At 42.2% G+C, this 16281-nt stretch overlaps 1 protein-coding gene across 1 annotated transcript in view; it reads left to right on the top strand.

Moving 5' to 3' along the window:
* Window positions 1-16281, top strand: part of SFMBT2 (Scm like with four mbt domains 2) — a 115702-nt gene that overhangs the window by 52876 nt on the left and 46545 nt on the right. Inside the window, 2 exon segments of the mRNA XM_040654374.2 lie at window positions 3903-4000; window positions 15876-15977. Of these exon segments, the coding sequence (XP_040510308.1) occupies window positions 3903-4000; window positions 15876-15977 (200 nt within the window).

Here is a 16281-nt window from a genome sequence, read left to right as displayed (position 1 = left end):
AAAGTACAGTGGATGAATAAAGCTTGTTTTGAGACTGTTGTGGTATCGTGAACAGACAGGAAGCAGTAGTGAGTTGTCAGAATGAGGTGCTGAGAGCTTTGAGGAAACCTAGGGATGAAGATACTAAACAGTAGTCTATTACAGGATATGACTTCCTAAGGCTGCCAGACCAGGAGATTGTGTCAGGGACGTGTCATTACCTGCTTCCCTCCTTTCTGCTGACTTCTGTGGTAAATGAGATTTGGTTTGGAAAAGACCTTTGGTGTCACCAGTATATACTGTCTTAGGAAGGAGTGACAGTTTGTGGGTAGTGTGTTGAGTTTTTTATGTGTTAGATTAGATGCATTTGGCATTGTATAGGCATTGAAATGATGCTTCAGCATGATCAGCTTTCAGCTTTTTCTTTATGATCAGGGGAGAGAAGGGGATGTCTAAGTCATTCTGTTATAGACCAGATGAAATGGCATCTTGATAAGCCTGTTTTTTTTTCCAGTCCGAGGGTTGAGAGGAATGAACACAGGGCTGGTTGTCTAACTTTTGAAGCCTGTTGAGAGGACAGCTTGATTGATAAAGCAGCAGTCTTAGACTCTTTATAAAAGCTACTGTGAATATCCTATGAATTGATGCTGAGAACTTCCAAACTAGGCTGTGTGCCTAATTGGTATCAAATGAGGATGTTCAGTTACACATCTTCTCTGCAGGTTATTACAGTCCTTTACCAACCCCTGACTTGGAAGCTGTGTATGCACCATTAGCTTTATTTCCCAGTGTGTCTGGGTTGTTGTTCTGCTGTGCTGATCTGCCTCTGGCACCTGGCAAGCTGACTGTCACATTGCGCAGCAGTCTGAGGTCAGTCTTTCAAGATGCAGGACATTGTCCTCTAAGGGAGATCCCATTGTTCTGAATGTCTACAGCGTCTTGGATGGAGAGGTCTCTTTTCTGAAGCCAACCGCGTCCTAGCACCAACTTAATGTATAAGAATGTACAGAGAGAGTTCTTAGGAAATGGCATCCCTGCTGTGTTCCCAACTGGGAACTTTTCAACAGCGTTATATGCCCTGTTGGCTCTTTAACTGTGGTAAAGAGATCATAGCACTTTTTGCTTTTTCACTTGGATCTGAATCCAAGATAAGCCTCCTTGCTACCCCGAATCGACAGAGGCAGCTTGACACAGAGCCACTGATAGTCTTTGCCTCAACTGTTTATGCGGGAAGAGGTAGTCTCATTTTATGTTACTTTCTATTAGAAGACAAATTGGCAATGATTTTAATTGTTCACTCCTTGTTAACCTAAATACAGATTGACACAGTACACTTTGTTCAATTACCTGCAACACTATCACTTAAACAAAATACTTTATGCTCTTTTAACCATGCGATTTAGTGTCCATAAACTTGCCAGCATAAGCTAACTGCCACTGTCTAATGAAATGTGCATGTAATACTGCTTGCTGGTTATTGAAACAATTGAGGTTGTATTAATCTTTCAAAGCTTGTTGACACCAAGGAAGTTGCTGCTTGTTTTCACTGCTGTTGCACAGAGTCACTCCCAAAGGCCACATCAGAATCGTAGAATCACAATATCATTAAGATTGGAAAAGACCACTGAGGTCATCTAGTCCAACCATTGACCCACTTTCATCATGACCACTAACCACGTCCCTCAGTGCTACATCTGCCCTTTTCTTGAACACCTCCAGGGATGGTAACTCCATCCACCTCCCCAGGCAGCCTGTTCCAGTGCATCACCACTCTTTCTGATAAGAAATTTTCCGAAATATCCAACCTGAACTTCCCCTGGCACAACTTGAGGCCATTCCCTCTCATCCTATAACTGTTATCTGGGAGCCGAGGCCGACCCCCACCTCATCACAACCTCCTTTCAGGCAGTTGTAGAGAGTCATAAGGTCTCCCCTGAGCGTCCTCTTCTCCAGACTGAACAATCCTATTTCCCTCAGCTGCTCACTGTAAGGCTTGTGCTCCAGACCTTTCACAGCATTGTTGCCTTTCTTTCTCTCCCATGTTCCACTGCTGTTATGATGGAAAATGAAGTTCTGTTTTCAGCCTGCTCTGTTTGGCAGGTGTCCATGTGGGTTTTCTGAAACTTAGAATTTATATTGGTAGAAGCAACAGGTTGGGGTGAAATCATGACTTTTTGATTATTTCTGCTCTTTTGGCATCCTTTCAGCTCAAAAGGGAGAAACAAAGTGAGTTATTTCCCTTCCTGTATTTCAGCCATTCAGGACTGCTGCAAGCAGGTGAGGTACTGGAACAGGCTGCCCAGGGTGGCGGTAGAGTCACCATCCCTGGAGGTTTTCCAGAAAAGAGCAGATATGGAACTGAGTGCATGGTCTGGAGTGATCATGGACATGGGTTGATGGTTGGATTAAATGATCTTAGTGGTCTTTCCAACCTCAGCAATTCTGTGAGTCTAAGTAAGGGGAAAACGGGTGCAATAGGCACTATAAAATAGTCAACAGTTTGATGAAGAGCTCATTTCTTAACACTTGTGACCGCCACGCATGCTGTAAACAAAGACTCAAAATGTATGTTCCCATTAATAGCCAGACAGTTGAGGAATTCACAATACAGCCCTGAAAGACTAACCTTTCCCTTTAAGCATGTTTAAATTCGTACACACACCCATGATGTCTGTCTGAAGTAGCAAAGTTTGATATAGTGGAAGTATAAATACATCCTCTTCCAGTGAGTGATTCCGCAAATCCTGTTTTGATAAGGTCTTAAATCTATTGAAATCAGAGCATAAAATTCTCTTGTACTGTCAGTGCTGGGTGACAGTGCCTGCCAATTCCTTTTTTTATATATGTTTCTTTTATTTCCTCCTTCAGAATTGTAAGATACCACAGTAAATCTTTGGTAGCTTGCAAATATATATAGTTCCTAGGTGTACAGAATTTAAATGCAAATTAGATCAACTTGAACTGTGGTGGAAGCGAGTGAAGCCCCACTGACAAAAGCGAAGCTTTGCACAGTTCAGTCTTTATCAAGGTTCAAGTTTATTGTTAAGTAAATGTTCATTTCCATTTTAGTAATTGTTACAGTCTCTTTACCTGTCTTGTCTCCTGGAGACCTTGGTATGAGTGCTCTGCAATGACTTGTTATGTATAGGATAGCAATATGTTTTCTAGGACAGAAGTAAATCCAATATAATGTTCTCAATCATAGTATTGTTTCCTATGGTTTTTTTTCCCCCTTGGTGATTCATAGGCATTTCACTGCTCTGAACCATAAAGGGCTTGCTAATATAATGATTTAATAATACTAAACCCATTTAAAGAAACTGACTGAAAGCAGTGTGAATCTGCACAGAGACATTGCCTAAAAGTGTAATGATTGGAATTCTTAAGTGTAAGTCTGTGAATTGATGTGATGCTCAGTCGTGTGCCAGCTGAAATGTTCCTTCCCACACCTGCCCTCCTGCAAAAAACTCCTGCAATGGTGAATTTTCAGTGAACAGAAGCATTGTTAAGGGTATTTCTGGTTTTGTTCAAATATAAATATTGACTCAAAACCCGAGGCTCCTCAAACTGGGAAATATTTGGTATTTTTGTTATTTTCAAGTGATGAGATCATATAGTTCTTTTTTCTTCGACAGAAAATGAAAGACGTGTATTTTCTTGGGTTTTACTCCAGGATATAGAATGCAATCTTCCCTAAATGTGCCTCTGCTCCTTGCTTTTGCATTGAATTTATCCACACTGTACAGCTTGGGATATACATGCTGCTCGTTAAAATTGAACCTTCCATTTTTATGACACAGTAACTTAACACTGTCAGAAATCTTTGATCCCCAAACATTTACCTCTTGGTCTTGTATTTTTTTTAAATTGATTTTTCTGTTTTTTTGTTGGTTTTTTTTTTTTTTTTGTTATGATTGCTTTAGATATCTATTCTCTGAAGACGATATCTGAGTGGAAATGCGCCCTGGAAAAATCCCTTAATGATGCAGCAAATTTTCCTCTTCCAATGGAAGTATTCAAGGTAAAAAAGCGTACATTTTCCTTCAGTTATTTGGATGCTTCGAAAGTAATGCCTCCCATTTATTTCCATGGGAACGACAAGGGATGCGAAGAGCACAGTAACACTATTTGATAGAGCTCTCAGCTACAATGCACTGTTTTTCATCATAATCACCACCATTAGCTATGTATTTTTTGCCAGTGGTGAACAGCAGCCTGCATGCCATGTTCAGAAAAATTTGCACCAATGGAAATGACCCACTGTTTCACAGTGTTTCATCACCCACCACCTCACTGTGCACACATCCGCTGCTTGGTCTGCATAAATGTTCAGCAAGGGTTGATGAATGAATGTCAGTGGGTGCAATTTTTTCTGCATAGAGGAGTTCACTTACACCCCTTTGCTTCATATGCACTTCCCTGTCAGATACCATTTTGTCAGACTGCCCCTCTGCTGCCATCTGTCACATGGCAACAAAATGGAACGGAATGCTGGTTGGAAGGTTCAACCTCTGCTGCCATACCGCCAACATCCACCTCTGTTGTAATGGGACAACATAATAAAATAGGAGGCATTACTTTCAGAGCAGCCCTTGTACTTTGCTATCAAAGATCATAAATATGTATAAAATGCAGTTTTGTGTGAACTCTGCTCTTAGACCTGATTTCTTGCCAGCACTGTTTTATATATAATGGAGGGGTGTGATCAACACTGATTTTTCCGACATCAGCATTTCCCCAACACCATTTCTAATGTGTTTAATTATGCAGACCTGAGTTCTCAGAGTTCTCACAACCTGTGACAGCACAGTGCTACGATTATGAAAGTACTTGTAAACTCAGCTTTCTGTGAGCCCTATGCTCAAATTTTCATCTGATTCTAAGCCGCAAAGCAGAGAAACCTCCTCCAGGGACCTGTAGTGGAAGTAGGAGATAATTTTCTCCTGTGTCATTTTTTCTTCACTCAATCTGATTTTTAATAGTTAGAGATGTGCTTTCAGCCCTGAGGCACCAGCTTTAATATCCCATCCAAATCCACACTGCTGTTAATCATGGCTGCTCCAGATAATCCAGATTTCTATCTGTGCACAACCTTTTTAATGTTGCAGCCTTGCAGTGGTGTGCTGGAGGAGTGTGTGGGGGAACGTGTTGTAGCATAGTGCTGCCTCGCTGTCTCCCATGGAGTGGACCAGGTCATAGAATAATGGAATCATTAAGGTCGGAAAAAACCACTGAGGTCATCCATTCTCACCATGCCCACTAACCACATCCCTCAGTGCCACATCTGCTCTTTTCTTGAACATCTCCAGGGCCGGTGACTCCACCTCCTCCCTGGGCAGCCTGTGCCAATGCCTCAACACTCTTTCTGGGAAGAACGTTTTCCTAATATCCAACCTGAAATCCACCTGATAACCACCAGGTCCTCCTGGTCAACCACAGTGGTTACCATTGCTCCTGACCCATCCAGTGAGGACACCTTCTGGGTTCCTTCCCATTAGCAGCATGACATTGGGGCACCCCAAAACACCCACATGACTGGGGAGAAGGCACCCAGCTTGCCCCATTCTGGCACATCATAGCAACTTGGTGCCACCTTCTGAAAGCCCTGCTAGGCTGAGAGAAATGTGGAAAATATATGCATTGGCTTTTTGCACAGACAGGGGCTTGAGATGTTCCATAGAATCATAGAATTGCTCAGGTTGGAAAAGACCTTAAAGATCATCAAGTCCAACCACAACCTAACCATACCACCCTAAGTCTAACAACCCTCTGCTAAATCATGTCCGAGCGCCACATCCAAATGGTTTTTAAACACATCCAGGGATGGTGACTCAACCACCTCCCTGGGGAGCCCATTCCAGTGCTTAACAACCCTTTCTGCAAAGAAGTTTTTCCTGATATCCAACCTGAACTTACCCTGGTACAACTTGAGGCTATTTCCCCTCATCCTGTCACCTTAAAAAATAAAATGTTGTTCCAGGAGTGGTTTTGATTCTCTGCCACCTTTTTTTCCTACGGTGCTTCAGTCCAGAAGCTATTAAGCTTTGCAGTTTCAAGATGAAGCGAGTGTTGTATGGGGCAGGGATTAAATTGGAAATGCCTAATGTGTGAATTTTATTCTTGTCTATATGGAAGAGTAAAGAGTCTTTCTGATGAAGCTCATAAAGCATCCTCTTTTTTTTCTTTAGTTTATAAGTAACAGCTGTTTTGCAGCCTCTTCTCAGCATGCTAGACTTATATCCACTTATTTTAATTATTGCATGATGGTCATAAATTTAAACTCAGCAAATCCCAGTGGCTGCACTGGGTTAGAGCTAGCAAGGGTGTTCCTCTTAGACAATGCAATGCCTTGGGGTGCTTGAATGGCCTAAAAGGAGAAGTTTTGGGGGCCATACATGACAAAAAAAGCAGGATTAGGACAGTACAGCCTCTTTATTTGCACTGTGGAAGCCAAGCACAAGGATTGCTGAGTGCAGTGGGTTCCTGATTCTGGTGTTGTAGAGGCTGGAGGCTGAATGAATGGGTGTCGTTCTTTTCTCCGCATTTAGAAGGAGTCAACCCCGTCTTCTGCCTGTTCATCACGGGGTAAAATACAAGAGATTAGCTGTGCTTGTGAGCATGCCTTCCTCTAATAATGATTTAAACATAAGCTAAGAAAAGGCTTTCTGTATGAGGATATAGTTGTCTGATCTTTCAAGGCAAGCCAAAATTCACACTTGGGAACTTCAGAAAGAATCCCAGAAGAGCCCAGCAAAAAATGTTGAATCCAAAGACTTTTTTTCTTCCTAGTACCAGCACAGAAATAACGTCTCTACATGGTGCCAGGGGACTTGGTACTACTATAATTGTCATGTGTTAGATGAGATATAAAACACAGAGTTTGGCAGCTTGCAACTGTTAAAGATCTTGGTCTTCTGGAAAGCTGGAAATGTTTACTTTGGCGGACATGATGAACTGCCCAGTTGATAAACTGAGCAATTAAATTCCACGTTTCCCTACAGAAATCCATACAGTCGTGAATAGTCCCTGGAGTGAACACACACACATTTGTTTGTCTGGATTGTGGCTTAAATTGCTGTTGTTGTTTGAGATGTACGTGGTGGTGGGCAGTGTCAAGAATGCAGTGTCAAACTGATCCCAGGTGGTAGTGCTGGAAAGTCAGGTCATCTAGTCCTACCGTAACCATCTGTAGTGGGAAAAGTGGCTTCTCTTATGAATTTATGAACCCAACATTACTGTTGGTGGTGGAGCAATTTGTTTTTGGTGACATCGGCTTGGGTTCTGGCTGGGAACTCATATGCCATGGATTTGAGCCTGCTCAGAAATGTAGCAGAACTGAACTTTTATGTAGTGGCCTTAAGCAGGAGAACACTAAAATCTCTTGTAAAAACACAGCCCTAATGGTAGAATGGGTTGGGTTGGAAGGGGTCACGAAGATCATCTAGTTCCAGTCCCCTGTTGATGCAGGCAGGATTGCTGACCACTTGAATCGGGCACCATATCAGGTTGTCCAGCACCCCATCCAACCTGTCTGAATTATCCCCCTCTTTGCATCCAAGGAGTCAAAATCATTAATCTTGGGAAATATGACTAAGATCATCTCGTCCAACTGTCAACCCATCACCACCATGCCCACTAAATCATGGAACCATCAATGAGACCTTATGAGCTGGTTACAGAAATCAGAGGGAAGGATGCAAGCAAGATCTTCCTTTTTTTTTTTTTTTTTCTGGTGCTGTTTTACACTTGGCCATATGTTGAAAGCATTTGTAAAACACTTTAGGATCTTTTGAGAAGGAACGTGATATTCAACTGCTAGAAAATGTCACTGTTATATAGCTACTAAACATAGTGTTTTGCAAACTGCACCTCCTGGAGAAAGTTTTTTTCTTCAAAAAGCTTTTTGCAACACATTCAGTATATTGTCATTCTGTTCTTAGAAAACAAATTGATTCTCAAAAAAAAAAAAAAAAAAAAAAGTAAATGCAGACTGTTTTTTCAAGTGTGTTTAAGTAGTTTAGGAGCTTAAATCCTTCCAGAAAGCCACAACCCAAGGAAACCTGTTCTTTACTGTTTCTGCTCTGATTTTGGGATGCAGTGGGGATGGTAATGTTTATCTGAATGCCTGTGGTAAGCGATGGCTCAGAGCACACCTGAGAAAATGACCAAATCTTTTGGTATAAATAAAGGTGGCTGGACTGTTACCAAGGCCAGCTTTAAAGCTGTGTAATGTCAGTGGTTCAGCAGTGCCACTGGAACCAGCCCAGTGAAATCCTATTTCTAGATAATAGATCATAGAATCATTTAGGTTAGAAAAGACCTTCAAGATCATCAGGTCCAACTAGTAACCTGACCAAGGCTCATCACTAGACCATAACCCTTACTACTGTATCACACATCTCTTAAATACCTCTAGGGATGGGTTACCATCACCTCTCCTGGCAGACAGTGCCTAACCATCCTCTCTGTAAGGAGATTCTTAACTGATATCTGATCTAAATCTCTCCTGGTACAAACTTGTGACTGTGCTAACTTGGAGCATTTGGATGTTTCCTGTGATTTGTAATAGTACCATTAATTGATGCTAAGATAAAAGAGATGGAAGGAATCTCCTATGGAGAATGATGGAGGGACCATCCATCAATGAATTGAGAGCTGCCTCCTGAAATTCAGTATGGTGTGCTTTTTTGTTCCACAGTCAAAAATACAAGGATTAATATTAAGAACTTCTTCCTCTCCCAGATGTGTTTTTTTCCATCAGCTGAAATGCGCTTTTAAAGTATGAGATTAAACTGAAGTATTTATTCAAGATTATAACGTATTTTTTAAAGAAAAAAATAGCACCTCTAAAAAGTTTACGCATTCTTTAGGTGTTTTAGTGTGTTTTCTTCCATTATTTGGTCATCTGGGGGAGTTTCAGTGTAAGGAAGAGAATCTCAAGGGCTACTTTTCTGCCATTAAGCCTCTACCCAGACAATTCTGACCTAAATAGATGCACAGCCTTGAAATCCAACAGGGTTTTTCTGTCTTCAGCCGCTATAGTGGATAAGGACATGCTGACACAGCAGGTTAAAGCATCCGTGCTTTTAATTTTGCATGGAAGCCAAACTCGAACGTTAACAGTCCCTGGCCTCTTCATGCACTGATGGCTTGGCTGGCCATAGTTCTGCATGCTGTGCTTTAATAACCCATGAGTCGCCACACAGTTAGCTGGCTGCCAGATTATTTATACTCCATCTGTTCTTCCCCATCCGTAGCACTCGCCAGCCCTTCTCCTTGGCTGCTTTTTACCTGGCTGGACTACATGCATGGCCTCCTGTCCCCTCCACTCTTCATCTGCCTTTTGACCCACTCCTGTCTCAGCTCATTAAAGCCATTTATCTTTGTAAAACCTAATAACCATCATTAAGAGTATCCTGCAAAGGTCTTTACTTACAGAACTGCCTTCACAGCTCTTGAAAGCAGGGTTGTTTTCCAGTACTAAAGATGGAATCTGGTGGAAAGACTGTATGGGGAAAGTCTTCACTTCTCTACAGCTCCCTCCTGATTCTGGGCATTGCAAAGGAGTGGGTGAGGCAAAGCAATCCAAGAGAGTAAATGAATTTAATCCAGAGACCCAGTCTTCTGTGTTGCCTAAGGATCTGTTTGGTCTCACTGTATGAATGTTAGGTTGGGAAGAGAAATGCTAGAGGGAGTTCAAGCAAAGCAGATGGGCTGAGTAGGAACGAGCTCCCTCGCTCTGATGTATTCCATATCCCTCTGGCTGCACGTTTAGCATGTGTGGTTTTCTTTCTCCGTTACATACTAGAGGTCTCTCAGAGTGGTGAGTGGTTAGGAAAAGAGCCTGATCCAATTCACATATGACATTCAAGCTCTGTATGTGATAGTTTGTACCCGAAGTATCGCAGAATCATGGAGGGGACCTTATTTACTTCTGTCCCCTATGCAGTAGTCGGGGTTACCACCCAACAGATGGGTTGCCCAAGGCTCCATCCCACCTGGTCTTGAATGCCATGTCTTCTTTTTCATGGCAGTGTTTTCTACTGAAAGGAGTCAGTAGGCTGGCCCCAGCTCTGAGCACCCTGATCTAGTCGTAGGTGTCCCTGTTCATTGCAGGGAAGTTGGACCAGGTGACTTTCAGGATCCATTCAGACTAAAACAATTCTGTGATTCTTGGACAGTAGCTACTCCCATTTAGGGGATGAGTGATACCCAAAAGACATCTGTCCAATAATGCATGTTTTTTTCTTTTTTTTTTTCAAAAGAAAACAATAGTCAGCTGTGATCTGTTTTCAGTGCATAGAATTTGTTCAGATCTTCTCTCTTCTAACAAATTTCCATGGATTTTTCAGTAGTGAGATGTTACAGAGGACAGAATCTGTCCAGACACGTCTCTGTGAAGACTCAGTCCCTGATCACAACTAGGGTAGTTATTTAGAAATGTGAGAAGGGGCACTGATGGCTTTGTTTTGAGCACTTGGATTAGTGTTCCCACTTATGAAGTGAGAGCAGTGTGTGTGACACAGCAAGGATTCACTAGCAAACACTTGTGAAATGGTGTGGCAATCCCAGATACTGCAGTTCTGCTGTGAGTTATTAAAAGTAATCTGTTTTGCCTCTACAACCCGTGCTTCCACCACCCAGGCAAATCAAAGCCTGCGCTGTGTAGGAGGGGATCTTTGCCCCGGTGCCATCTGCAGCAGGCCGAGCCATACGGAGAAGGTATATTCAGATTTAGACCGGCTACTCTGCAATGTTGCTGTTTCTATGGTAACTATTTTTATTCAACAAGAGAAGCTTAAAGTCTGTAGGGCTAAATTTGATCCTAGGCAGAAGCATCTGCAGTGTTTAAGGGGCTCTTCGGTAGGTGCAGCTGGTAGCTGGCTGCCATGCTCATTGCTTCAGGGTCTCAGGACTTTCAAAGCCTCCTTCCCAGCACGTTTTCCTCTTCATTCCACCCTGCATCTCTACATTTTGGTCTCCCTGTGTGACTGCGCTCACGTTTTGCACACAGATTTGCTCACCTGATGTCTTATGGGGGGATTTCTGTGTCCCTGCAGAGTGTGTCTTCAGGGAGAATTGCACAGTGTTTGTGATTCAATTGATGAATCACAACAAGACCGATTCATCTGCAGATAATGCAGAGGATTGCATTTGGGAGGGTTTCTTATTTTATTTTATTTTATTTTATTTTATTTTATTTTATTTTATTTTATTTTATTTTTTTCTCAATTAAAAACCAAATGCCAGATTCCTGTTTAGGCAGTTTAACCACTGCTATTACTGTGCTTGTGACTGGTTACCACATAAGAGCTTTGTGATTAAAATTAGGCTATCAGAAGCAGCCAGTGTCTTGGAGAGTTAGGGAAAACACTGGAGGAAGCAATTTCTTCCAAAATAAAAACTGAATTAAATAATTTGTTTCCAGTCATATCATATGGAACCTACTTCTTCTCTGTTTTTAGTAGGGTAAGCCAGGAGAGATGTGGTTGAAGGCAATAGCATTTCACACAGATGCATCTGGTGAGGATTAAAGGAGGCTCAGGTCAATCATTTATTAATTGTTAATTAACTGTTAAATTAAATTAATTGTTAATTAACAATTAAAATCGTAAACTAATTGTTAATGATCAGCCTCTCAACTTTGCAACTTCTCAGACTTAGTTCTGAGTTTTGTGCAAAGTCATAGTCATATAAGTGGTGTGCATGAATAATCCCAGACCAAAAGAACTCTGAGTTTTGGGGTATTTGAAAATCGGGGTTCAAATTAGAGCTTTTTCTTCTCATCTATACACTATGCATGCTTTTGGGTTTAAAGCTGAGATGACTCCAGTTTTGTATGTTGAGGACAGTGGGCTAAGAGTGAGCATTTCAGAACCTGGGAGAGGTGCCCTTATTTGGCTTTGTAGACACAGCTAGAGCAACCAGTCCATTACATGGCTGCCCTAAATGTCACAGGCAAAAGGCATTTAGGTTAACTTAGTTAGGTCCCAGTACTATCTGCACTGCCCAGTGAAGTGTAAAAAGACTTGAGCAAAAGGGCAGATGACTATGATGATATTGCAGTATATCTTGCTGAGTTCAATACCGGTGCTTAGTGGAAGTCAGTGACTTTTTTAAGATTTAACTACATCACCTACACCTTTGCATTCTTAAAGCCTGGCTACATCCTTAAGTCTAAAAACTAAGATAGCAAGAGTGAGGCTGAGTTTAATTGCTTCTTGGGATTTGTAGTGAGAGTTGTGACAGCCTTGGCTTTGCCTGTGGGTTTGGGCTGTAAGTGGCAGACGTTCATTCAGTGGAGAATTCTGTAGTTTTCCATTCATTACTTGTAAGCATCCTTGTGGGCTGTAATCCATCATGTTAGAGATTTTTGACCCTTTGAATGAGTGAGCATAGTTCTTGTGCCACGTTAATTTGTTGTACGTTCCTCAGTATGATTTTCACTTTGCTGTAAGGGATTTCTCAGCATCAGACTGGTTTTCTTGGCTGCTCTCCAGCAGCGAGGGCTGGGAGGTTATTTCCATTGCCCACACAGAGCTTGTGAACCCTGTGAGGCAGGCTCACTGCTGGTGTAAATGTGAGAGACAGTGGAGCTGCTCCTGGGAAGCACTGAGTCGTAGAACCATTCAGGTTGGAAAAGACCACTAAGATCATCTAGTACAACTGTCAGCCCATCCCCATGCGCCAACTAACCACGTCTCTCAGTGCCACATCTTTTCTTGAATGCCTCCAGAGACAGTGACTCCATGACCTCCCCAGGCAGCCTGTGCCAATGCCTCACCACTCTTTCTGAGAAAAAATTCTTCCTAATATCCAGCCTGAACCTCTCCTGGTGCAACTTGAGGCCATTCCCTCTTGTTCTGTCACTGTTACTTGGGAGCACCTCTCCACAACCTCCTTTCATTGTGTTGTAGAGAGCATTAAGGTCTCCCCTGAGCCTTCTCTTCTCCAGACTGAACAATCCCAGTTCCCTAAGTCACTCCCCATGAGACTTGTACTCCAGACCCTTCACAGCTTCATTGCCCTTCTCTGGACACATCCCAGGGCCTTGATGTCTTTCCTGTAGTGAGGGGCCCAAAACTGAACACAGTACTCGAGGTGCAGCCTCACCAAAGCCAGCCAGCAGGAGCAGAGATCCACCACACACAGAGCTACAAAATACTCCAAATGACTGTACCACTCCATTTGAAAGCAAATTAGAACTCGCTTGGAATAGTGGCTGGAAGTAAATGGCTGGTGACATCCTCATAGGTGGCTTTGAATGCTGTGTGCAATGTGGAAGGGTTGGTTTCTGCCACCCAACAGCATTTCAGGTGTTGCTTTTGCCATGCTGCAGATTCTGGAGGGAGCGAGGGGAAAGCTTCACCCCTCCAGTCCTCATCTTGCAGCTGCTTTTATTTAACAGGCGTCTTTGCTGTCAATGTGAATAACGGGAGCCGAGTGCAGTTCATTATCCAGTGTATCACTTTGAGTCTAATACTAATTAAAAGCTTTGCCTTCGCTTCTGTAGAACCTATTCTTAGGAATTATGTAAATTAATTAGAATTTTGAAGAGGAGCATATGCCAAATCCTCAGCAATTCCCTGCTGGCTGAGGAGAACGGCATTGGGATCTCTTTTTTTCTTTTTGCAGCTGCAAAAACCTGAGGCTCTTAAAGTAAATTTTAATGCTTCTCTTTTACAAATATGTGAAAGAGATCAAATATCCAGACCCTGACCATTTGCCATGGCGGTACAATATCAAGGCTTTTTCTCCATGAAAGCTTTTCCATCTCAAAAATGACATTTAACACAGACAAGCTTTTTACTTCCACAGCCCTTCTCCAAACAAAAGTAAGTTCCTGACTCAAAGAGAGTTTTCTCCCTCAAAAGGGAGACATACCTAAGATCCCATGGGTTCTCTGCGGGAGTTTATTCTTGCTATTAATTTAATGAGAAGGATGTTTACATGCTACACTGAGTGGGAAGGGAGATTTGATCCTGAGATACATAGCACATGGACAAAAGGTGATAGGCTTTTCAAGTAAAACAAATAACATTAAATGTTATTAGTGTTATGACTTTTCCTACTTGATTAGTTTTTCCCTTTGAAAAAAGCCATAGTAAAAAAGGAGCCCAGCCAAAGAAGCTGTCTCAAATAAAAGTGAGAAGTAATATCGTTTTAAGTATTTTCATCTCAATCAACAAATCACGTACAAAGTTGATGAAACTACTTGCATGTTTAAGGATAAACATGATTAAGTACTTTGGTAGATCTGGGCTTATTATGTATTGAAGCTGGATGCGAGCGTGAATTGAATCCTGGATCTTTTGATGGGAAGATGCTGCAGTGTAAGCTTGCTTCCAGATGTACGATTTGCAAAGTCACCTTTTCTTTACAACCTCACCCCAAGGACTGAGAGATGTTGGGTGTGGGTCCTTGTGCAGGGAAAGAGATAACCTTACAGTCCAAGTGCTGTCTGCCTTTGGAGGTTGGAAGTTCAGTGCCGGTGAGGTCTGACTTTTGCAGCCATCATCTTTTCCTAGTAGTAAAGATGGCAATTCTGATAACCTTTCTCTAATGCAGTACTTACAGCGAGCAGCTTCAGTGTACAAGGAGCCAAATTCTCTTCCCTGAATCAGCCTCTTATTCAACAAAACATTGTGAAACTGCCAGAAATTGGTCTCCTGGCTTGCTGGGACTTTGGTAATGTGGAAGTAATTGCCACCGATTAGAAGTACAGCTGAGGCTACCCTGCAGGACACCTGAACTCCTGAATGTCTGCTCCTTCCTCAGCTATTAGTTCATCGTGGTGTTTTTGCCCATTATTGCTAAGTCTTCCTCAGTTTCCCCATTGGAATATACTTCCCTTGCTGTGAAACCAAAGTCATTGTGAAATGTTTTTTGACTGCTTTTTGGTTCTCACATAAAAGATGCAGTAAGGTTGTGAAGATAGGTAAGGTGAAAACAGCTATTCCTTTAGCTTTGATTGGAGCTAGTAAAAATCCTTATCTCTAATGGCACCAGGAACGTAAGATCCCAGAATAGAAGTCATTAAGTGTACAAGTGAGAACAGTTCTTAGGAAAGAAAGTGCAATGGCATACAACTTCAGATCAATAGAAAAATCATTTTAGAACAAGAATACAGCATGTAGCAATGAATGTAGATGGGAATGACATTGCTAGCCACTTACTAGATACTAAGCTTTCTGCATGTATTTTGGAGTTCAGTGTGTGTGTGTTTTAAGTATAACAGCTCTTCTCTTTGTGGTTGCGTTGGCTAATGCATGGATCGTTTAGACAATGCACATCGATAATCATTACTTTGGAATTAGGTTGCTAGCCTGTATGCTTATTAGACAGGGAAATGAGGATGGAGTCATTTGATGGATGTAACACATTCATGGCAAGTGAGGAAGTTGAACCTGTGTTGTTTCTGAGGTTAGGTGCTGCATCCTGCAGATGCCCCAAGGTTATTGTGTGTAGACAGGTTTGATCCTGGATGCTGTTGTGATGAGCATGTACCTGAACACAGCTGTGTATTTTTCCACCAACAGGTTCTCTCAATGCTCACCTTTTGGGTTCAAGTTCATTGTCCTGGGCCTTATTCCACTTTGGTTCTCCCAGTTGGAGAGAAGACCTTTCCATCTTATGGTACATGCAAAGCAGCCCAGGTTTTTATTTGATGCCGTACAGGAACCCAACATCCATTGGGATGAATCAGGGGCAATTAGGTCTGCTTCCACCCACAGGAGGTACAGGACCACGCAGTTGGAGACAGTGGACTATCTGCTAATCAGCTGAGTGACAAATCCACCTGAACACCTTTCTAATAGATTTTCCAATGTGTTGAGTCTTTCTTGGTGGCTGGTGCTGACACACCACCTATCCCTCTTCCCTATTCTTTCCCCCAGGACCATGCTGATTTGAGAAGCCACTTTTTCACTGTGGGGATGAAGCTGGAGGCGGTGAATATGAGGGAGCCGTTTCATATCTGTCCTGCATCAGTGACTAAGGTAGGGTCCCAAAAAAGAATGAGAGCTGAAAAGATGTTTAAGAACCTCCTGGCTGATTTTCACCATGTTTAGGAAAATATTCATGAATGTTCCCTTGCTATTGTTGTATGAGCATCACTAGTTGACTATATGTGTACTTATCACTGGGTAACTTACATGCACTCATCCTTTGAGTATGAATGTGTCAATCTTCCAGTTTCATGCAGATAAAGGGAATCTCTTTTATCCCTGTCTTCTTTCCATGCCTACATATTTTTCCTGCAAATCTGTGATTCTATCTGAAATAAAACAACTGGTTGGAGGG

The sequence above is a fragment of the Gallus gallus genome, chromosome 1 (assembly GCF_016699485.2).
Source record: "Gallus gallus isolate bGalGal1 chromosome 1, bGalGal1.mat.broiler.GRCg7b, whole genome shotgun sequence".
Lineage (NCBI taxonomy): Eukaryota > Metazoa > Chordata > Aves > Galliformes > Phasianidae > Gallus > Gallus gallus.
This window is presented reverse-complemented; position numbering and strand designations above follow the sequence as displayed.